The 25,695-nt window shown below is 33.0% G+C and overlaps 1 protein-coding gene across 1 annotated transcript in view; it reads left to right on the top strand.

Moving 5' to 3' along the window:
• Nucleotides 1-25,695, top strand: part of LOC123666818 — a 124,987-nt gene that overhangs the window by 82,384 nt on the left and 16,908 nt on the right. The window contains exons 3-5 of the mRNA XM_045600843.1: nt 10,603-10,995; nt 12,493-12,714; nt 13,096-13,320. Of these exons, the coding sequence (XP_045456799.1) occupies nt 10,603-10,995; nt 12,493-12,714; nt 13,096-13,320 (840 nt within the window). The remainder of the gene's footprint in view (nt 1-10,602; nt 10,996-12,492; nt 12,715-13,095; nt 13,321-25,695) is intronic.

Below are 25,695 nucleotides of genomic sequence, written 5' to 3'. Positions count from 1 at the left end.
ATATATGTGTTTGTTACTTATCGTGACGTGTTTTCGTTTCATCGAGTTGCAAATCACGATTCTAAGGAAGTTTCACTTCAAAAATGTGACTCATATATGTGTGAATACGTTTTATCCTTAACACTTGGCCTATCAGTATAGAAGTGTATAATCTATGACTTGGCCTATTCATTTTTTACTCATTTTTTCCATGTAAACACTTGAAATTGAATGACCTTCTTGTATAAATTTTCCCTGAGCGCTATAATTTAAAGAATTTCAAGCGTCGAGTGTACAGATAGACAATTTTTTGTCTAAAGTCCCGCTACTTCTCGAGTATAATAATAATAATAATTTATTTCAGACGTATGTCCATATTTTTGTTAGTCACATTTTTTTTCTTAACTATGTTAGTTTCAATAATTGTGACAAAACAAATTATACTAAATCAAAATCCAATCAAATTCAATCAATCATATCCAAAATTAAAATCATCACCAAAAATACTAAAATCCAATCAATATTACAATAATTAAAATTAAAAATTAAAATAAATACTAAAATTCAATCAAAATTACAATAATTAACACTAAAAACAAAATCAATACTAAAATTCTATCTAAAATGAAATTATAATCTATAATATTACTAGCTGACCTGGCAATCTTCCTATCGCCTTATTTTTTTTCTTAAATATAATAATTACATATATCAAAACAAAATATACCCTTTTAATGAAACAACTTTTTTCGGATTTTATCGCGGTTTATTATTATCTTTTGATTCCCGACGTTTCGGATACTTTACAGCAACCATGGTCACGGGGGGACCGCGATAAAATCCGAAAAAAGTTGTTTCATTAAATGAGTAAAATTCGCGTAAACATTAGAAAAAAAATATACCCTATCTTTCAAGTTGGATCAAACTGCACACGGTGTGCAAATTTGATTAAAATCGGTTAAGTAGTTTAAGAGTTCATCGCGGACAAACATTGTGACACGAGATTTATATATATTAAAAGAAAGAAGATAATAATATTGCTAATGTTGTAACCATTTAACATTAAGTTGTGCTTTTTCTCCTCAGTTTTTATATGTATATAATGAAAAATAAATGCCAAAAAAATTTATAAACTATCAACATTTCATAGTATAAAACAAAGTCGCTTCCCGCTGTCTGTATGCTTAGATCTTTAAAACTACGCAACGGATTTTGATGCGGTTTTCTTTAGTAAATAGAGTGATTCCAGAGGAAGGTTTATATGTATACAGCATGCATAATATAGTTGAGGAACACTGAGAGTTTCTGCAAGCGTGCGAAACCGAGGCGGGTCGCTAGTATTTTAATATTTTACTTTGTGTGTGTATAAATACTGTTTCAGTAAATTTAAATCTTTATATTAAGAATTGACATTATAAATGTAAAAAATATATAAACTTGTGTAATAAGTACAAAATAGCCAATAAAACACATATTGAAATATAAGTTTGATCAGCCCGTTGGTGCAGTTTGTAGTGGCCCTGCTTTCTATTTTGCGGGTTTCGGGTTCAATTCCCGCCTTAGTCTGGGTGTAATATAATATTTGTATTTATATATATATGTATTATTTCTATGTATGTTTATCAAAAAAAAAAAAATTATAACAGTCGGCTGTTACCTGTAAACACAAGCATTAAGTTGCTTACCATAGGAACAGACGACCGTGTGTGTATATTATATGATATTTATTTATTTATTTATGAGAAACTATATCTAGATACTAATATAATAAAGAGGAAAGATTTGATTATTTGTTTGTTTGCATTGAAATAGGCTCCGAAACTACTGAACCGATTTGAAAAATTCTTTCACAGTTGGGAAGCTAGACTATCCGCGGGTGACATGTTAGGCCACACAATATATTCAAAAAAATTAGGGTAAAAAAAATATTTTGAAATTTTTGTTAAATACTCCTGCAAAGCCGGGGCGGAATACTAGTGTATTATATAAATACGCAAAATAATTAAATTTTAATTAAAACTATTTTATAGGTATATCTTTATATTTTCAATGTGTTCAATAGAAATAAATTAATACATATAAATTCTTAGAATGTTTGATAAAATTAAGTAAGACGAACGAAAATAATGTTATAATAATGTTATTTAATAAAACTACATAATAAAAAACGCAACATTTGAGAAGTACTCTGTTAAAATTTGCAAATAGTACAAAAATGTATGCGCTATTCAAAATAATCATATATTACTTATATGCTATACAAAATCATTAAAATAAATACCAATATAAAAAAGAAACAAATGTTCAAACAAGTCTGACATTGAAATATAAAACATTCACTAAATAAATATTAAATACCTCTTACAAATGTAATTATAAAACATAAAAATTAACACGATACCTACGACACACGAAATACATAAAATAAAGCAATTAAAGTAATTTAAATTCTAAAATGAATATTAAATAAACAAATTATTTCTTAGATCTTGTTACCATGCGTAGTTCAGCCACGCGATACTAGATGGCGCTGATTGCATTTAAATCGCGCTAACGTTAGCAAAGTTGCGTATTACATATACTCTGACTGACTTGGTTGAGGCAAATCGGTTCAGTAGTTTTTGAGAATTTTTGTAGCTGTCTCTAACGTTCTTAAGCGTTAGAAATAGCATCCTTAATACCAACATGAATACTTAGAATACACTTTTTCACTTACAAACTGCTCGTACCAATTAACTTTGTATATTGAAGAAGTTTTTATAATCTTTATTTCAAGTAAAACTTCTTTACGCAAGCTTGACTTGGGAAGTAAGCGGCAGTAATGCGTGACGGGAGCGTTTCGAAAAGTGTGATCGGGCGAGGCGAACGAAAGGTGAGAATGCATATAAGTTAGATGGAGCTAAAGAAGTTTTACTTCAGTCGCGTGGTCTAGAGCACACGTTTTTTATCATTATTAGTTATGACTTAACTAAATTGTATTTCGAATTAAATAGTTAATACGATAAAAATATATATATAAATAAAAATTCTAGAGTAGGTGTGTCCGGCTGCCGTTCGCAACACGGAAAAATTTACCGACTCGTTGTATTGTATTGTTTATTCGTTTATTTTGTAAAATAATCGATTTTTTTTATTTTAAAATATTTCTATTTTATTTACAAAAATACTATCAAATATTAAATAACTTACAAAATAGGTACTCGTTACTATCTGTATGCATGAAGTTTTGTGAACGCTGCATAATTGTTGTATTGATTGTTGTATTTTTCTTTTTCAATTTTGTTTTATTCTTTTAGTACTATTTGTTGTATACTTATCTGATTGCTGTGTTTATGTTTATATTTTATGTTTCTCTTAGCAATTAATGTAACTGGTGTAAACCGTTTTAATTATTATAATAATAAATAAATAAATAGTAATTGACTATTCGAAGGATTTTTAATGAAGTTATACTTCTTTTGGCGCGGTAGGAAAAAATTATGAGAGTAAATTGTTTACGATGCGTGCGCACACCGTCATGAAACAACGTAGATCGACGAAAAAATAGTCAAGTAACGACGCGTTATCAAAGATTACTCAAAAAGTAGTTATCAGATCTCGATGAAATTTATATGTGACCACATGACAAACATCAGCTTTCGATTAAATTAAAAATTATTAAAATCGGTACACCCAGCAAAAAGTTATTGCGGATTTTCAAGAAGTTCCCTCGATTTCTCTGAGATTCCATTATCAGATCCTGGTTTCCTTATCATGGTACTAAACTAAGGATATATTCTTTCCAACAAAAAAGAATTATCAAAATCGGTACACCCAGTAAAAAGTTATTGCGGATTTTCAAGAATTTCCATCAATTTCTCTGGGATCCCATCATCAGATCCTGGTTTCCTTATCATGATACCAAACTATGGATATCTCCTTTCCAACAAAAAAAGAATTACCAAAATCGGTACATCCAGTAGAAAGTTATGCGGTATAATACAACGTAGGTCGACGAAAAAAGCGTCAAGTAAAAACGCATTATTAGATATAGCTCGAAAAGTAGTTGTTAGATCTCAAATAAATTTAAATGGGACCAATTGGCACACACCACCTTTCGATTAAAAGAAAATTTGTCGAAATCGCTCCACCCAGTCAAAAGTTCTGATGTAACATACATAAAAAAAAATACAGTCGAATTGAGAACCTCCTCCTTTTTTGGAAGTCGGTTAAAAATTGTAACAATCATTGTTTTGGGTGTTATTTGCATTTATAAAAGCGGCACGTTGACCTTATTTATTAAGGTCGACGCCATGCGTGTACGATATTGTTTCGGTCCTTAGAAACACTCAAGTGTTTGGTAATAGACCGAACATCAATAAAAGCACAACTAATTTGTAAATACAATTATATAACAATAAAAAAATATTACGTACCCTATCTATTAACAATTGTCAAAGATATGTTATAAAGACACCGACCCTAATGTTTGCATCCCTTAACCCAATTACACTCATCCCTACAGCACTTTACGTACCCTAATACTCGATTCATTGAACAATTAATTTAATGTAATTATACTTTGATGTATATTTATTATTATTACGAGTATGTCCCTAGCGGTTTTGTTACTTAAATTTTGATGCATTTTTCTTGATGGTGAATGGAGAATTGCTTATTGAATTTTTATATTACAATACATACATACATAAACTACTGCGCCAACATGTCGTTAAACTGAAAGATACCTTCTGATAAATTTTATTTCCCACATAAGATACTGGTAAGATTTATCAGCAGGAGACTAAACAGTTTCTTTATAGGCTTTGATTCTTAGCAACGTTCTGAATTTACAGGCTATGAATGTGAGGCAGATAAAATGGAGTTTGATAGTTAAAAAAATATATCATAAACTTTAATCTGATAGTTAATACCAGCCAACGTGCATAAGGGATAGTCAAAATGTACAAAAAAATATACGCAAATCTATATCTGTACTAAAATATCTAAATCCTACAACACGGAATATCAGAGAACATCAAACGGAATTATGACGTTAAAATTAATAAGAATCAAGTGAACACATTCCCGGACTGCAACGGCGTTTCTCCAGGCGGTAAGGGAATCGCCACACTGAGGGCGAAACCGTGCGATTTGGAACCAACGCTATCTATATTTAAAAATAAACATTAGTTGGATGTTATCTAAAATACAGATATTAACGGCCGTTTTCATTCATCTATTTATCTCTCTTTTCAACTACTAACAATAGATTTGTATGGAGCTTACGTCAAAATTCTATCTCTAGTTAGCAAATTCATAGATTGATACAATATTGAAACTGGCCGTAAGTAAATACGTATAAGATTTTGAAACTTTTACGGTCACTCTGAGCTCAACCCGCGACCATTGCGTCTGTAACTTCGCCAGAATATCGAGAGCTTTATAATTTTCTAACTCGGTCTTCTTATTATTACGACGTTCAGAATCAGAAGATTTTTTTAATCTGTGAAACGCAGCAATGAAGTAAAAAAAATATACGGTATAATAAATAATTGTTGTAATGGAACGCAACCGTAGTTAGTTTCCTTTTGTACCGCTGTATGTGTCTCTCTGTTTCTCTTGTATGCAACTTGTAGAAGATAGTATACGTGTTATAAATTGTAAAACGCAATAAACTTAACACTTAACAATCTCTGCTATTATTTACCGAAATCCTTCAATAAAGTATGCGATTACCGCGTTCTGTGTGAACAGCCCTTACATAGATAAATTGGCACGCTAATTTGTTTGATAGCGACAGTTGATACTGCGAGGGAACGCATTATGTTTTATTTAGTGACTATTTATAAGGGAGCTTTTAATATACCGAGGGTAGACTAGGATAGAGAAACTTAGATTATTCTACTTATATTTGTACGAATAATTAAATATAAATAGTTTAATTTTCATTGGTCGATGATAAACATCGGTGACTGATAACGGTATCTACCAGATAAAAGTTTATACAGATATATACAGATATAAGACATAAGACATAGACCTTCACAAGTTAGCGCCAAAAATGGCGTACACTCTTGTGTTTTGCCCAATAAACAATTAACTGTGACAAATTCCCGCCTGAGTCTGGGTGTAATATTTGTATTTATAAATCTATGTATGTATTATTTCTATATATATTTATCGAAAAAATAATTTAGCTACAACAATCGGCTGTTATCGTGCTACCTGCTGTAGTCGGTTGTTGTTGTGTTATAATAGTAATAATAATATAATATAATTATTATTACTATTATAACACAACAACATGTTACAACATGTCACACATATATGTTGAAATAAAATATAGCCTATGTTTTAAGTTGAACCAAGTTATATCATACCTATCAAAGAATATAGCCACCCCCTATCTTCCCGTGGGTGTCGTAAGAGGCGACTAAGGGACAACACAGTTCCACTACCACCTTGGAACTTATAAAGCCGACCGATGGCGGGATGACCATCCAACTGCTGGCTTTGAATTACACAGGCCAAAGACATATTCTATAGTCACCAACACGCGTGCCCAGCGTGGTGACTATGGGCAAAACACATGAGTTCACGTTATTTTTGGCGCGAACTTGTGGAGGCCTATGTCCAGCAGTGGACTGTATAGGCTGTAATAATGATACTTACCATCTTCCAAAAATAAAAATAAACGACAATAATATTAAATTTAAATTTTATTTCAATGAGTGCTCACAAAACAAAGGCCTCTGGTACAGAACCATTGTGGATGAACCACCCGCGAAACCTCAACAGAAAATATTTAACAATTTGCTTCCGAACCCCTACTTACCACATCCAACTTAACAAGTTTAACTTTATCATGGAAAAAAGAGACGATCCAAACTGTACACTATGTGAGAGAGAAAAGGGACTCCTACACTTAGTTCTCGAGTGTAAAATCAACGAACAATAGGTTGAATTTCTTAAATAAAACTCGATGCTCTACTGGTGAGTTTCTCTTCTTTCTCCATCAAATCTTAAGTTTAGTGCTCACTGCCGAATATAGTGATAGATTTTTAGGTTTCATCATACACTCATTGAATCTTAGATCTGACTGTTATAAAAATACTCATTAAGTTGTCAACTGTTAACGTAACGCCTAGAGTATAAGCATCATTGTTATTATTTTTAAGTCGACTTAATCACTATGTATGGCTTATAAAATAAATAAGGCTTAAAATTCTTTTTGATGCAGTCGCTTAATTATAAAACACATTTTTAATTAAGGCTTTCTTTTTCATAAGTTATAAACACGATAAGGGCGTTACTGGAAAACAAATGAATGTTTGTGCATCTACAATTTTACATGGTAACTAGCTGTGTCCCGCGGCCTCACTCTCATTTATTTGAAGAATCAACGTACTAAAATTTTATATAGCCTCGGTAAATGGACGACAAGAAGTAGAAGTAGTTCCTGACATTAGCGCGTTGAAACAAACAAACTCATCAGTTTTATAATATTATACGCTTCAGCCTGTAATATCCCACTACTGGGCATAGGCCTCTTTCCCCATGTAGGAGAAGGATCAGAGCATAATCCACCACGCTGCTCCAATGCGGGTTGGCGGATATATTCCCTACTATGAGTAACGATCGCTATCAGGTGTACATGATAACAACCGGGACCGACGGCTTAACGTGCTCTCCGAGGCACGGTGGGGAGACCCACAAGGACTGCATAAACACCCAAACCACGGCAAACAGATGTATGGCCAATACAAATGTTTGTCATGTGCGGGGATCGAAGCCGCAACCGCCAGCACAATAGCCACAAATCAGTGCTGTGACCGTTGCGTCAACGCGGCGTCAGCGTTTACGTCGGCGTTTTATAATATTAGTAAAGATCAATTTGTCTTTGATCACAAAAGAAAAGAAAAATCGACTTCAAACGTACTTATCAGACCACGATCAATTTAGAATCAGACCACACAAGCATCAGCTCAGAAGTTATATGTAGCAGACGTACAAAAAACATGCAGTCGAATCGAGAACCTCCTTCTTTTTGAAGTCGGTGGAATATCAGATATATTAAGTCATGTACAAGATAGAGGCGTTGCTTAGTAACAAAAATCGGTACACCCAGTAAAAGTTATGAGGTAGGAAACGTATAAAAAAAACGCGCAGTCGAATTGAGAACCTTCTTCTTTTTAAAGTGTGTAAAATTATTTTTCAATAAATAACAATGATGGTGTTTTGTTTCGAGAATCTTAAAGTGAAACGACAGTTTTTAACCGATTTCCAAAATTCGATTGTATTTTTTAACCGACTTCCAAAAAAGGAGGAGGTTCCCAATTCGACTGTATGTTACATCAGAACTTTTGACCGGGTGGACCGATTTCGACAATTTTTTTTAAATCGAAAGGTGGTCTGTGTCAATTGGTCCCATTTAAATTTATTTGAGATCTAACAACTATTTTTCGAGTTATATCTAATAATGCGTTTTTACTTGACGCTTTTTTCGTCGACCTACGTTTTATTATACCGCATAACTTTTTACTGGATGTACCAATTTTGATAATTCTTTTTTTGTTGGAAAGGGGATATCCATAGTTTGGTACCATGATAAAGAAACCAGGATCTGATGATGGGACCCTAGAGAAATCGAGGGAAACTCTCGAAAATTCGCAATAACTTTTTACTGGGTGTACCGATTTCGATAATTTTTAATTTAATCGAAAGCTGATGTTTAGCATTTGGTCACATATAAATTTTATCGAGATCTGATAACTACTTTTTGATAACGCGTTGTTACTTGACTATTTTTTCGTCGATCTACGTTGTATTACTCGTCGATGTAATTGAAGTCGGTTTTTTTTTCGTTTGCGAGCAAACACAATTATTATCTATGTTACTTCAGAACTTTTGACTGGGTGGACCAATTTCGACAATTTTTTTTTAAATCGAAAGGTGGTGTGTGTCATTTTGTTCCATTTAAATTTATTTTAGATCTAACGACTACTTTTTGAGTTATATCTAATAATGCGTTTTTACTTGACGCTTTTTTCGTCGACTTACGTTGTATTATACCGCATAACTTTCTACTGGATGTAAGATTTTGATAATTCTTTTTTTGTTGGAAAGAAGACATTTCTAGTTTGGTATCATGATAAGAAAACCAGGATCTGATGATGGGATCCCAGAGAAATCGAGGGAAACTCTCGAAAATCCACAATAACTTTTTACTGGGTGTGCCGATTTTGATAATTTTTAATTTAATCGAAAGCCGATGTTTATCATGTGTTCACATATAAATTTTATTGAGATCTGATAACCACTTTTTGAGTCATCTTTGATAACGCGTAGTTACTTGACTATTTTTTCGTCGATTCACGTTGTATTACTTGTCGATGTAATTGAAGTCGGTTTTTTTTTTCGTTTGCGAGCAAACACAACTATTCATTTTATTTATTTTATTTATGACATGTATGTTGCATCAGAACTTTTGACTGGGTGGACCGTGGAAAGGTGTTACGTGTCATGTGGTCCCATTTAAATTTAATTGAGATCTGATAAGTACTTTTAGAGTTATATCTAATAATGCGTATTTTACTTGACTGCTTTTTCGTCACCCGACGTTGTATTAAACCGTATACCTTTTCACTGGGTTTACCGATTTTGATGATTCTTATTTAATTCGAAAGCTTCTATTTGTCATGTTGTTTTATTTAAATTTAATCTAGATCTGATGACTACTTTTTGAGTAATCTTTGATAATGCGTATTTACTTGACTATTTTTTGTCTACTTACGTTGTATTGCTTGTCGATGTAATTGAAGCCGTTTTTTTTTTCATTATTAATCCACAATACAAAAACTAACTTGACTAGCTCGTTTGCGCAGTTAGTAGTTAACCTGCATTCTGCTCCGGGAGTACTGCGTTAGATTCCCGCGCCGAGTCTGGGGTGTATTATATATTTATATCTGTCTATTTATTAAAAAAAGTGTAACTATGTATATAAGTTAACTATTACCTAAAATGGGCATTTAGTCGGATCGATTTCGATGCAGTTTTCTCACCTGTAAGCGAGTTTACTTGGGTTGGTTCTGGTTGATAAAAATCGTTATAGTAGTGGCTCATTTCTAAAATGATCTAAGGTATTTTTGATATATAATGAAATTATTACACAAGGAATTTAAAAAATTTTAATTTGATCATATACAGTATATTATGTAATACATATACAGTGTAATTATTTTCGCTAAATACTTGAAAAAATGTAAGCCTTCACAGCTTTGGGCTAATTCTAGCTTTTACAAGAAGTTTTGCTACTGCAGATCTAAAGTTGCCGTTGTCTATAGACGTTTGCAAGGACAGAAGCATCACAAACGCGTTGCCGACTCTACCCTCGACCCTGTCCGGGAGCTCTCTGCCTTACTCAAACAGGAACACAATATTACTTGACAGCAGTGTTATATAGCTTTGATCTTCTCTAATACTACTCAAGGTTTAGAGTAGAAAATCTGAAACTACCCTACCTCGATATTACAATTTTATCAATTTATAAATAATACCTATAGTTTTCTTTCTACTAAAATAAGGGATATTCGAAATTTAAACTAGTAAAAATAAATAAATTGTCTATTACCCTTGTTACAGATCCGGCTTAAAACTCCGTCAACTGACTGACGGCCGCCATCTTGTCCAAGTGATATACACACCAGACGGAGTCATACAAGACTGTGAATACATAACAGAGGGAAAAACAGTTAGGAATTTCCTTAAAACACTAAGAAAAGAACTAAAACTAGCGCTAGACGAAGAGAGCTATAGATTAACAGAGGGAAGACCTAACGATTACGAAGATGAAAAATTTTACCGCCATTACCGCAACGTGACGTTTCGATTGTTAAAAGATGGCGAACAACTACCACCGGATGTCGGAAACTGGTTAAATTACGACAGATTAAAAACGGAATGCTTTGAGAGACACGAAGAATTGACATATATGATGGAGAATAGGAATAAAGTAAGCGATACAAGTCTTACAAGGTTAGTTTTTGATGGCATTACATTACAGTACCTTTGCACATTTTATAAAAAAAATAAACTGTCTCTGATATATTTCTTTATCTGTGTGCATCAGCAACGACCTCTTTCGCACTACGCACCATATTTAAATTCACAATCGTAACGGTTTTAAATAAATTCCGATTTTAAAAATGGTATTGCTTTTTTTGTCGAATATATTTTTATAAAAAAAATCGTAAGGCATTCAGCCTTCGATAAAATCTAGATATGCGGAATTATAAATTTTGAAATTAATAAACACTTTTTAAGTCATATAATATTAAATATTTATAAGTATTTTATTTTAGTTTTGTTTTGCTTTCTTAATATTCAGTTCACTTCACACAAATATTTTTAATGTGTGACAAAAGAAATATATTTATTAAAATTATATATAAATAAGTTTCCGTAGACTTCGTTCATTCATCATTCAACTTCATCACCGCTTATTTCGTTCTTTTCATTCACTGCCACTGAAAAAATATTTTAAGTATCTCATTCCTTCCAAAATACCATTTGATTGAAATATCACGATATTTAAATAATAACTTCAAATATTTTTTTAATCTGTTTTTATCAAAAATATTTTTTTTAGTAAAGTACGTATGAGATAAATTTTCAAACTCTATTAAAATTGATATAGTATCAGCTTAAACTCCAAAGCCCTTTGCTATGGGGAGAAATAGGAGCTACACCTACTCTTTAAATTACAATCCAAATGCTCAGGTTTTTATTACGATAGTAAATTATATTTCAATTTTAATTAATTATTATTATTTGAAAGTCGGTTTATTAAAGAGTTTGAGAATTTATCTTTCTATTAACCTGGCCGGAAATTGTAAGAAATTTCTTTTAGAAAATAATTGAATACAAAAGCCAATAACTAAGCATGCTTCAAAGGTTTACGATATCATTGTAAGGGTAAATCATGAAGACGACCAAATATTCAAAGGGTCTTACGCTTGTAATGCTCTCACAGCCAGTTTCGATACTCTATCAATTTCTGAATTTGCTTACTAGGGAATTCATTTTGACACAAACTCCATGCAAATTGTGTCAAAAATCTATCCCTAGTAGGCAAAACCAGAGATAGATAAATTATTGAAAACTTCCGTCGGTGTTGTAGGCTATGGTAATCACTTACCATTACCATACGCTTGTTTGTCACCACTGCTATAAATTTTGAAGATTTGTTTGTTTGACAGACTCTGAAATTCAGTAACATCATTAAAAAGTAACATAGGCCATAATACATATACTCTCAAAATAAGGTCATAATGTTTATATGTATATTATACTCTCAGAATGTCCATAAATGTCTGCATGCGTAAAAATCTAATAGGAATATCTTACAACGGCCAGGTTTAAACACAACCGGAAGCTCGAAGCAGTCAAACGCCGCTCGGCTAATACATGACAGCTGTCAAACGGGCGTCACCTGTCAAATCTCTCGCCTCTAACCATAGACACGGATGACAGGTCGCGCAGGTCGCTCAGGGAGAATTTTATAATGCCTGGTACCAAATGGTGTGGAGCTGGCCAGTTGGCTGAGAGCTACAACGAACTGGGCAGCGACAGGAATGAAGATAGATGCTGTAGAGCTCACGACAATTGCCGAATGAACATCGGAGCTTTTAGGAGGAGGTTCGGCTTGTTCAACTTTAGGCCGTTCACGATATCGCACTGTAAGTGCGACCGGAGGTTTGTCTAATTTGATCATGGGGGGTTTTTGGGAGTTTTGTCGCTGGGGGTTTATGTCATCGGGACGCTTATCAGGGTTTTTGGGATGCTTATACGCGGAATTTATCTACGCTTTTGTGACTAATATATAAGCGGATCACGTGTTACAAATTTGTAAATAATTCGTCTTGACGTAATATAACATAAAAAAACGCATAAAATTCAAATACGACAGATGACTTGAGGGATCATAACTAAATCGGACATTTAAACAGACCATAAACAATTGATATACGAACGCGTTGGCAGTTTATAGCGTTACGATAAAACCGCGGTGGTCTGAAAGAGGTCGATGCGTTCATTTTAAAAAATAAAATAAAAAAAAAACATCAAAATTGACAGAAAAAAACGCGATGCAATGGAGTTGTTACGTGTCCCGGGAACTAAGTGGTGTGGAAAGGGGTACTCTGCTACCCGGTATTCGCAGCTCGGTGGTTACACCAGGACGGATAGATGCTGCAGGGTCCACGATCTCAGATGCCCGTTCTGGATAGGTGGTATGGAGAAGAAGTTTGGGCTATATAATTGGAGGGTAAATACCCTCATGCATTGCAGATGCGATGAAAGGTTCGTATTTAGAATCAATGGTCTACATATTTAAAAAAATAGTGATTTTACTTTTAACTTAGGAATGATTTTTTATTTGCATTTTGGACATTTATTACTAAAAATAGTTAATTCTATAATCTATAATTTATTTATCTGTGTGCGTCTTTCGGAATCTTTAATCGTTTTTTTTATATATCCAAGCGGTTGGTTGTTAACCAATTTGTTATTGCTCCTCTTATTAACCAACAAAAAATACAAACATTTTATAAAAAAAAAACTATCACTACATCAATCGAATAGTCTACTACCCCAGAGCAAACAATTAATAAAAAAATAAAATTAAAAAAATAAATAATGCGTCGCTTGCCTACAATAGTCCTTAAAAAATACGATGACTATTAATTTATGAAACGCGTTCTCTAATATGTCTGACAATAAGTTTAATATTCTCGCCATTTATGTCGCCGCCATTTTGATCTGTCGTTATTACTAGCAATGACATAACTTCATAATTATGTGACTTGCGTATAAAATTTTTTAAGATACGTTCCTATAATATAACGGACTATAAGCTAACGGACTGTTAAATTTCGAACATGTTGTGTTCAATTTCAAAATTGAAGCTAAAGTATAGACGAACTTTTTAGACATAAATATTAGCCTTTAAAAAAGTACTTATTCTTTCAATCAATTAATATTTAGTGCAATCGGGAATTTTCAACAGTAATGTTTTATATTGGTTTTATTTTTGTAAAATATAAAATGTAATTTGAATTTTAAACGTATATACAAATCGAAACAAAGTCACGGTACATTTTGATGCTGGGGTATAACTGACCCCAGATTACTTGGGGTATAATCGACCCCATTTATATACTGAATCACTTATAGAAATCGAGACGAAGTTGCGATACGTTTGGTATTAGGGGTGTAATTGACACCAGTTTACTTGGGGTATAACCGACCCCACATATAATCATTTCCAGTCAATAATCATAAAATTGAATTATAAGAGTTATTTATGTACATATGCATATTTTGAAATGTGTGTGTTAAATTTATTATAATTATTGTATTATGCATGATTTGCGTTTATTTAATTGTTGGTGTGTTTGTATGTTTTTAATGTACATGTATTTAAATGTTTGTCTGCTTGCTTTGTGTGTTGACATATCTGTATACATTTGCTAAATATCAAAAATAAATGTGCCTAATTCTATTAAGTAAATTAGAAATCTTGGACAACAATTTTAGTGTCTTATTAATAAGAATTACACTAAATGTTTTTGTGACATGTTACAAAGTCCAAAACATGTCTGCAAATGCATTTCGTAGATGACATTCTGATTTGTACGATAACCTTTTTCGAGGTATTGACAAAAACTAGCAATTTAATTATTTTAAAATTTAATATAATTCTTTTATAAGTAAATTAATACATAAAATAAGTCCTGTACTCAAAACATAGTGGCCAAAATTACCTAATATATTTTTAAATTTATCTGTCTTTATATATATATATATATATATATATATCTTCTAATATATCAAATTCTCGTGTCGCGGTTTTTGTAGTTAAAGTCCTTCGAAACGGCTTGACCGATTCTCATGAAATTTTGCGTGCATATTGGATAGATCTGAGAATCGAACAACATCTATTTTTCACCCTCCTAAATGTTAAAGGTAGTTAAACCCCTAAATATATTTTTTTCATTTTTTGATAAATTTTTTTTTTTTTATTATGATTTGGTGTTGAAAAATACATACAACCCTAATTTTTCACACTTCTACCACCAACCACTATTTTTAAATAGCGTTTAGTGGCAAAACAACGTTTGCCGAGTCAGCTAGTATATATATAAAAAAAAATTAATCTCACAAAACTAATGTTATGTAGTTATTAGGGATAAATGATGAGTTTTACGATGCGTGCGCACATTGTTGAAAAAAACCGACACTTTGAAGTCAGCTAGTCAACGAAGAAGATGTTAGGAACGTGAAGTTAGCTAGCCAATGAAGTATAACTTCTTACGTACGTACATAAGTACACACACTTTTTTTAAAGAGTAATTACAGAGTTGCCGATTCTTTTCTGCAGAGTCTACATTCCGAATCGGCGGTAGTTTCACTTTTAAAAACGATTAATATGTTAATTTGCAAGATTCGAAGTTGAGATTCGAAGGTCCTTTTGAATTTATTTAGATAAAGTTTTTTTGTTTTTTAATTTTGATTTCGGGGACGGTTGACCATTCTTGTTAATTTTTTTTCTGAACATTTTCTAATAATTTTTTTTTTGTAACTTTATTTGCAAATATGATTTTTACTTTTTTCTTTTTTTAAGTGCAATAAAGAATACAATACTTTGTAGAAGGTTCTTATGGAGTAAAAATTTAAGATGTCTCTCAAATCTATATTTATAAATAAAAATCTAAAAGTGTTATTAATGGCGAAACGGCAATTCGCAATCGGCAATTTTTTTTTCTTTAAAGTTTTCTGTTGGAATATGGCTCAGATGTGCCTAACTGTTAAAGCGTTCTTTTATGGGGATGATTTTTTAAATATATAATTTATGATGATAAGGCATGGGATTGAATAAAGCTCGACCAGTATATGATGCGCCCTGAAAAAAGATATAGTTACAAATATTGTGAGCAGGTGGCATGTGATGATTTCGGCACACACGATTGGCTGTCTCGTGTTTGTCCTGATCATTTCATAGTCATACTGTTGCGTTTTTTGTCTTGTAATATGACTTTAAATGTTGAAATCGTACCGAGAGTTTTTTCCTCCTTTTTTTTTTCTCTCGGTCTACACTAGAGACATTGCTTTATTTTTAACCGACTTCAAAAAAAGAGGAGGTTACTCATTCGTCCATATATACGACCGTATATACACGTTCGTCTATTTACGTTGTATTACTTGTCGATGTAATAGAAGTCGGTTTTTTTTTTTTTCGTTTGCGATCAAACATAGTAAGGTAATGTCTACCGAGACATTAGGGTTAAGCAAATCTTGTGACTAAGTTAAGGTTGCTGGACACTTGGTAAATTACCGTTCGTTAAGTACTCGTATAATCACCGTATGGCGAAATAAAAATTTACATATCATTTCAATTTAGGTGAAAAGAAATATACGTGTTTACTATTCGATGATTAGATTTATTATGTTAAGAAATTACACTACTGCACATGAATGAACGATGACTGACTGATCAACTTTATAAATTACTGACTGAACGATTTTAATATATACAGGTGAATGAATGGAATAAGTGTTACCAACATACTCTGCTGTGTGGCTATGGCAGTAAAGAATGTAGCTACCCGTGGATATCGTAAAAGGCGACTAAGGGATAACACAGTTCCACTATCACCTTGGAACTTAAAAACCCGACCGATGGCGGGATAACCATCCAACTGCTGGCTTTAAAATACACAGGCCGAAGACGAGCAGTGTCTCGGGTGTGACAAAGCCAGCCCTGCGATCACCAACACGCCTGCCCAGCGTGGTGATTTTGGGCAAAAGACATGAGTTCACGACATTTTTGGTGCAAACTTGTGGAGGCCTATGTCCAGCAGTCATAGGCTGAAATGATGATGATGATGATGATGATGAACATATTTGTACTTGGATTGTTATTAATTGTTATATTAGATCGATATCCTGTAAGGTCGAGGTACTTCCCCAGTCGGGCTGGTCCAGATTTTGAACAGTATATTTCCTGCTGCGCACTACCTCAGTAATCGACCTCTTAATTCACGAAGATCACAGGTAAATAACGCTGCTCTCAATTAGCATTGTGATCCTGTGTGAGAAGGTAGAGGGTCGGGGTAGAGTCGGCAACGCGCTTGGTGTTGCAGGCCATCATAATGGACTAAGTTGTCACACCGTTGTGCCACACAACCATTGTGGGAAAAAAAAAAAAAGTTCTATTTTCAAAAATGACCACAGAGTCACGCTCACATTAATAGAGTCGTTACGAATGGCGGTACAAAAAAAAATAGAAATAAATGTTTCTTACCGAAATAAAACAAGATGTAATAAAAAGTATCACCACCCTGTCGCCGAGATAGGTACGGGATAAGAACATCCGTTGAGCTGTTACTAATTGTTTTTTAATATTAACCGACTTTTAAAAATAAATTAGGTAATTGTTTTTAGGAGATATTTTTAAACGTAAATTAGTTATTTTATTATTGGAAATCTTTAATCATTTTGTAGTTATAATAATTTTCGTTGCATCAATTTTTTTATCAAAAAATGTTACACACTTCAAACGTTTTAATTACTTATAAATGTTATTGCAATTGTTTTGTTTAACATTTGTATTTACAAAAGGGGGATTTATAGCTGCCATTTTTCTTTTTTTTTTATACAACTGGGTCGGCAAACAAGCGTATGGCTCATCTAATAGTAAGCGAATACCATAGCCTATAAACGCCTGCAACACCCGAAGCATCACAAGCGCGTTGACAACCTTACCCACCCTCCGACCCTCTCCAAGAGCTCTCTACGTTATTCACCACAGGAACACAACACTGCTTGAAAGCAATATTATTTAGCTGTGATCTTCTGTAAGGTCGAGGTACTTCCCCAGTCGGGCTGCTACAGATTTTGAGCAGAATATTTCATGCTGTGTCCTACCTCATTTCGTAGTAGCTAATCTTAAGATGATTTTTATTTCTGTACTTAAATTACTTTTAATTAAAAATATATAAGTACTGTAATAATTATCAAAACAGAACTGTGCTTTTACTAGTAGAAAATTGTGAATATGTGTATGAGACGCTGAATTCACGTCGATGTAATCGAACCAAGAACGTTGCAAATATCCCGTAGGTTACTACAACTTTAAGATTCGTAGGTTATGAATAGAAATATCTCACAGATAAATTAAAGTTTAATGGAACAAAAGTATGTATATCGGTAGCTGTCCGTCGAATACACTTATCCATCAGATAACTATCCGAAAATTTATCACAGCACTTAATAATGAAACAGAAAAAAAAAACAGAACTATTTCATCATTGGATACCGTTTTACGTTATATAACTATCTGAAACTTTATTAGAGACGGGCCCTAAATAATTGTATCCACAAGCGACTCCACTCCACGTCGAACCTAGCGACAATCACGAAAACTCAGATAACATCTCATAGCATCTAATTGGTGCCTATAAATTTTGTCCGTCCGTCTGTTGTGCCTCACTGATTACGAGTTATGGAAACTAATTGATGCAATAAAGTGATTTCATACTTTTTATGTATGACAATATTTATGATAAAAAAATATATGTATACTGACAACGTATAAACACTAAAACTGGGTAAGAGGGTCAAGTAAGATACTTGGAATCGGACTCTGAATTAGAATCAAAACTTAGACTTATTTTGTTGTTTGACTCAGTTTTTCTCATGTTATTGAGGGTAGGCAGGAATTATATTGTTCAAAATTCCCGAGTGGTCCGATCCAACCGGGGACTTCCACCATACAGAAGATTGTGATCTAAGTAATACTCATTCAAGTAGTGTTGTGTTCTTGTGATATATATATTTCCTGTGCTCGCGACTTCGTCCGAGTGGAATAGTGACTTTAAATCTTCACCGTGATTCTTTAAATTAGTAATGCATAATGTTAAGCTAATCTTGCCACTATATATTAGTAAAATACCACATCGAAATCGGATAAGCCGTTTCTGAAATTAGTGTGCACAAACGCACAGACAAACAGACGGACAAAAATTTTAAACAATCATGGTTTTGGGTACTATTTGTGTTGATAAAGGCCCCAATACTATTTTTTCTCTATCTATATCTTAAATGACAGCGACCCGTTACATCTTTATTATATATATGACCTTTTTGGGTGTATAATATTTGTGGGATTATTTTTATTTTAATATTTTTTAACCGACTTCCAAAAAAGGAGGAGGTTCTCAATTCGACTGTATTTTTTTTTTTTTTTTTTTTTTTTTTTTTTTTTTTTTTTTTTTTTTTTTTATGTATGTTACATCAGAACTTTTGACCGGGTAGACCGATTTCGACAAATTTTGTTTTAATCGAAAGGTTTTGTGTGCCAATTGGTCCCATTTAAATTTATTTGAGATCTAACAACTACTTTTCGAGTTATATCTAATAATGCGTTTTTACTTGACGCTTTTTTCGTCGACCTACGTTGTATTATACCACATAACTTTCTACTGGATGTACCGATTTAGATAATTCTTTTTTTGTTGGAAAGGGGATATCCTTAGTTTGGTACCATGATAAGCAAACTAGGATCTGATGATGGGATCCTAGACAAATCGAGGGAAACTCTCGAAAATCTGCAATAACTTTTTACTGGGTGTACCGATTTTGATAATTTTTAATTTAATCGAAAGCTGATGTTTATCATGTGGTCACATATAAATTTTATCGAGATCTGATAACTGCTTTTTGAGTAATCTTTGATAACGCGTTGTTACTTGACTATTTTTTCGTCGATCTACGTTGTATTACTAGTTGATGTAATTGAAGTCGGTTTTTTTTTCGTTTGCGAGCAAACACAATTATTATTTTAATATTTTTCTTTAAAGTTTCTTGCTTATTATACTCCGTAGAACATTCAAAATCCTGTTATAGATTCACAATAATATACATACTACATTATTTTACAATAAAGATTGAAAAGTAATTTTTAAAGTAATCATTCTAATCTATACTAATGAATGGAGAGCCGGTTTTTTTCGTTCGGTTATACTGCGAAAACTACTGAATTGATCGGAATAATACTCATACCATAAGATGCGACGTGTTTCGGAGAAGGTTTCAGTATATGATATCATCATTATCATCATTATTATCATTACAGCCTATACAGTCCACTGCTGGACATAGGCCTCCACAAGTTTACGCCAAAAATAACGTGAACTCATGGGTTTTGCCCATAGTCGCCACGCTGGGCAGGCGGGTTGGTGACAGCAGGGCTGGCTTTGTCGCACCGAAGACGCTGCTGCCCGTCTTCGGCCTGTGTATTTCAAAGCCAGCAGTTGGATGGTTATCCCGCCACCGGTCGGCTTTTTAAGTCCCAAGGTGGTAGCGGAACTGTGTTATCGCTTAGTCGCCTCTTACGACACCCACGGGAAGAGAGGGGGTGGCTATATTTTTTAGTACCGTAGCCACACAGTACAGTATATGATATGTTGCTGATTATTTATCGTGTGAAAAATATGGACGGACAGAGGTCGATAGTGAATAATAAAAAATAAATAGCGGGTACGTATGTACGTGCATAACTTCCGTACGACTGCGCCGAATTGAATAATACTTTTGTATAAAAGAAAATTTAAAAAAAAAATCGAGTGTCTGACACGAGAGCTTACTACCTAAGAATGATGACCGTGTTATCAAAATAAAAGTCTCCTTTATATTTATACAAATCTAAACTTTCAGATTTCCGTTCCAGCGCCATCGGCAAAAACGTTGCCGTTTCATCAAAATGTTGCCGTTTCATCCATAAAAATTTTACTCCCATGCGCCTAAAGAACAATCACTTTAAAAATAAAATGTTCTATCAAATGAATCATAGTATAATGTATTAAAACAATACAATTCTAAAATTAATACAAAAGTGACCCTTGCTACTAGTATCACAAAAGTACACGCTGGTATACTATTTATACCAGCATTAACTTTTCCGATATACCTTACAGAAGATCACAGCTAAATATTACTGTTTTCAAGCAATGTTGTTTTCCTGTTGGTGAGTAATGTGACCAGAGCTTCTGGGGGGAATTGGGGGTCGGCAACGCGCTTGTGATGCTTGGATGTTGCAGACTTCTATAAGTTACGATAATCGCTTACCATCATGTGAGCTGTACGCTTGTTTGCCGACCTAGTTATATAAAACATAAAAAATAAAAACTTGATGTAAATCAGTATCGGACGGTAAATTTTTTTTGAGTTATTATTCTTTTTTACCATCGAATTCTATATACTTACGAGATAATTCTATTCGCATATTAATCTTAAATTTGCAGTTTATTTATTCAGGAGAATAAGGTCCTACTGGCCTATTCTACCTCCTGCTGTCAAAGTCTATTTGTATCGTTATCCGTCAAATACCGTTATCCACAAATAGTTCAACCGGCCCTTAACGTCAATTTCGTGTCACTCTCCACGTTTTTTCATATAAAATTGAAAAATCGATACTTGGACGAAATAAGGAATATAGCGTTTCGAAGTTCGATGGAACAGTCTAATATAATAGTCGTCCCAATTTTAATGATACGCTAAAAGAAACTTCAAACATCTAATAAATAAAACATTGATTAAAACTAGAGATTAAAAAAAAATCTTCACGGCTCGTCCTTTTCGATGTAGATAAAAACAACCGTCCATTTAAAATATTTTAGCTGTTTAAGGCCTTTATTGCTCGAAATCGTTTTTGTAGTGGCGGGTAACAGAGAGGGATCAAACGTCGACTACAGACGCCTAGGGAATTATTTTATTGTGCTAGGGCGTAGCAACAACAACAACATATGTTGTTTAAAAAAATTGGAGCAACCCAACTGAGGGACAAATGTAGCCTTACAGAAGACAACGCTAAAGATTCTCTTTCTTTGGATTCAGAAGAAATCTTTGTGGAAGTAGGGCACAGTAGGAATATCTTACTGAAAATCAGGAGCGACTCGACTGGAGAAGTTTTGAAGTAAAACTTCTTTACGCATCCTTGACTTGGAGAGTAAGCTGGTAAATTCGTTTTGAGAGCGTCGCAAAAAGTGTGATTGGGCGAGGCAAACGGAGCTAGAGAGAGAAAAGTGCGAGCACACATTTTTCTCTCTCTCTCTCTCTTTCTCACAGTGCAATCCTATTGCGCAGAAGTTAAACTACAGCACACTCGTTTTTTTTTTTTAATACAACAAGGTCGGCAAACAAGCATACGGTTCACCTGCTGGAAAGCGATTGCCGTAGCCTATACACGCCCGCAACGTTAGAAATATCCCAAGCGCGTTGCTGACCCCATCTCAATGCCCGCCAGGAGCTCTGGTCACATCACTCACCATAGGAACACAACACTGCTTGAAAGCGGCATAGTTCTTCTTCTTCTTTAAAGACTATGGCTCCGTCAGCTTTTCGCCGATGATTTTGCCAATGACAAGTGCTAAAAGTGTAATAAAGTCTGAAAGCGATATTATTTAGCGGTGATCTTGTGTAAGATCGAGGTACTACCCAGTCGGGCCGCTCCAGATTTTAAGCTGGATATTTCCTGCTGTGGCCAATTGTACCTAAACCAAACAGAAGATCCCAGACAAATAATACTATTTTCAAGTAATGTTGTGTTTCTGTGCTCCCTTGGGAAGTAGATATGAGTAACTTTTGTATTATTATTCTATATCATCATCTACGTAACAAGTTAATTGCAATCACCCTATTGAAATAGTCTTAAAAACCTCATAAAAACTTGGACAAATGCAAACTAAATTCTCATACTGAGCTATGAGAGACTATGAGATCTATGAGAATTTGGTCTGCATTTGTCCATGTTTTATGAGGTTTTATGAGATTTATTCCATAGGCAGTTCAGTACTTTTTGCGTTAAAAAGTTACAAATATCTGTTGTTTTGAACTTATAATAGTAATAGGATTAGTATTCATAGTACGGTCCTGGCGGTAAATATCATAGACAATACGTCAACGCGACGCCATTTTGATATTTGGAGCGCGGGAATAGAATCGATTTTGACGTGTACGCTTTTAATTCAACGCCACAGATTAAATCGTAGATCGGTTTCAATGATATACTAATAAATATAGTTTATTTTTTTTAATACATTTGTGGAGTCGTTAAAAGATGGCGCTTGCTTTTAATGAAGTATAAAGTAAGATGTAAAGTAATAATATTCTTTATATTTTCGTTAAGTTCATAACTAAGTATATTTATGTATTTCCATGCACCATATTTTTTTAATACTAGATTATCCCAGCGACGTCGTCTGCGTTTCTGATACAGTCACTGTTATAATAGTGATGTTTTAATGTTGAACAAACGATCAACGTTTCTTTTTATTTACTCTTTTTTTATTATATGACACAACAAAAAACATAAAAAGATATATAAAAATAATTGATTAATGGTATACAATAACACCAAAACTCAAATTTAAATAAAAAATTTTACAGTATTAAATTAAGTGGTTGGTCGGTCTATCGGCATACAACGTTTAACCGATTGATGTGTGACGATTATTATATAATTAATAAATTATTTGATAGTAGAATGATGTACTTCAACATAAAGTCGAATGTGTACCTACTGATAAGGTCGACAACACTAATGTCCGGTGAAACTCGAATGAGTTTATGTGACATCTTATTGTTAGTGATACTTGTAATTTATATACTTTCATGTATCTTAATAAAATAATAAATAATAATAAACCACGAGCTCGTTGCCCATGTATTTTTGTATCACATGAAATATTTGTTTCGGCGTACGTTTTTTAAGATAATTGTATTTCAGACCAGCAGTCCTAAGACTACCTAGAAACACTAGGATGTGGTCCGACTCATACATTTTTTTTCGCAAATATACATATATATCCAAAATAAAAATAGTGTTCATATGAAAAAAATTATTATCCGATTCCATGCTGACGTTGGAAAGTTATACACGTACGTGCAGTTCTACGATTGATTTTTGTTTTTATGGAGAAAAAAAAACCGCGAAACGAAACAAGTATGTACGTCTTCATACTTGTTAATCTTTCTTTAGTATTTTGTTTTCTTCTAATCCAAAAAAAAAATTTCATCTGCACAATGCAACTCGGTGGGTGATTACAAAAAAATAAAATCACATTCAAAGAAATGGTGTTGCTGTTGCTAATTATTTTTAATTCTTAAATTCTATCAAAAATACATATTGAGTTGTACACTTGAGTTTGGCTGATAGGCTTTATAAAAAGCACACAAGCCCTTATTGGCTTGTTTTAAATAAGTATTCAAATCTTATTAATTATAAAAATATATATCTTACAAATAGTAAAAAAAGATGGCGTCTCCCGCCAAAACAACTGTCAATACCCGCCATCTTAGCTTATGGCCGCGTTCCGTTATCGTCACGCTCCATAGCATTTATAATGTGAATAATGTGCTAAATACACATACATAAATTATGGTGTCAAATAAGGGTGGGATTCTTTGTGGTTTTATCAACTATCCCTGTTTATTGGTCTGGAAAGCTCCATTGTAAGTTTCTTACGGCGATATTAATGGATCGCCTGTCAATATTTAAATGACCGCTGGACGGACGTTACTTATATTTATACGTTTTTATGTATGTATTATGTAATTATTGTTGGAGAGTTTTCCCTGTGTTCTATAAACGGCATTTTTGATCATGAATTGGAACTATTCGCTCCCATATCTGTTATACCTAAAAAAAAAAAGAAATATAAACAAAATATTGTCAAAAATTGTTAACAAAGAAAAGTCTTAATAAATGTGTGTAACAGTAATAATAACATATATTAGAATTTTACTACGAACTGAGAATACTTTAAAAAATAAATAAAAATAATGCTTAAATTAATTATAGACCATTTTATCATATATATATTTTTTAATAGTCGCGTGGGAGTGATATTTTACTAACTTTTTGTGTGGTAAATTGTTTGAAATAATTAATACAATACAATACAATACAAATATACTTTATTGTACAACCAAAAACAATTAATTAATCCTTAATTTCTTATTAATAAAATAATCCAAAGATTTGTCTATTTTAACTGATACTGAACCAAAAAATATAATAAGACACTAAGAAGGAGTACAGATAAAATTTTATAATTTCGTAACTATTTCAAAATAAACAATGTTAATTATTTATATATTTATTTTATTATTTTTTATACGTAGTATGAATCTATGTCTCTTCCATAGATAACGAAAAAGACACCTGTTTAGTCTATGGTTTCCGCGCCATTACTCGTCCATTGAAGCGCGCGCGATTTTCGAATTTCGAACGTCTCGACAAAAGATTTTGTGTCAACTTGTCTTAGATGCTATTCACACTATACGCGTAACAGGCAATCTATATAAATAAAATGAATCGCTAAATCTGTTGCTAATCGCAAGACTAAAAATGGGATTATAAATACAGACATTTTTTTTTGTTTTTGTTTTTAAAGTTTACTAATACTTTGTAGAAGGTTCTTACACAATTAAAAATGGAAAAACAAGTTATTTATTTCCGTAAATTTGACTAGCCTATGTGTGCAATTTGGAGTGGCTGTTCTCGCTCGGCTGCTCGGCTGACTCGTCTAAGTTCAATATTATATTATATATATTTATATGTACATTTATTACAACACAAAAAATTATCTGTATCAGAAAGGTTTTACTTAAAAT

The sequence above is a fragment of the Melitaea cinxia genome, chromosome 27, assembly GCF_905220565.1.
Source record: "Melitaea cinxia chromosome 27, ilMelCinx1.1, whole genome shotgun sequence".
In the NCBI taxonomy this organism is placed as follows: Eukaryota; Metazoa; Arthropoda; class Insecta; order Lepidoptera; family Nymphalidae; genus Melitaea; species Melitaea cinxia.
Note: the sequence above shows the minus strand (reverse complement) of the source record. Positions and strands in the feature narration are given on the sequence as shown.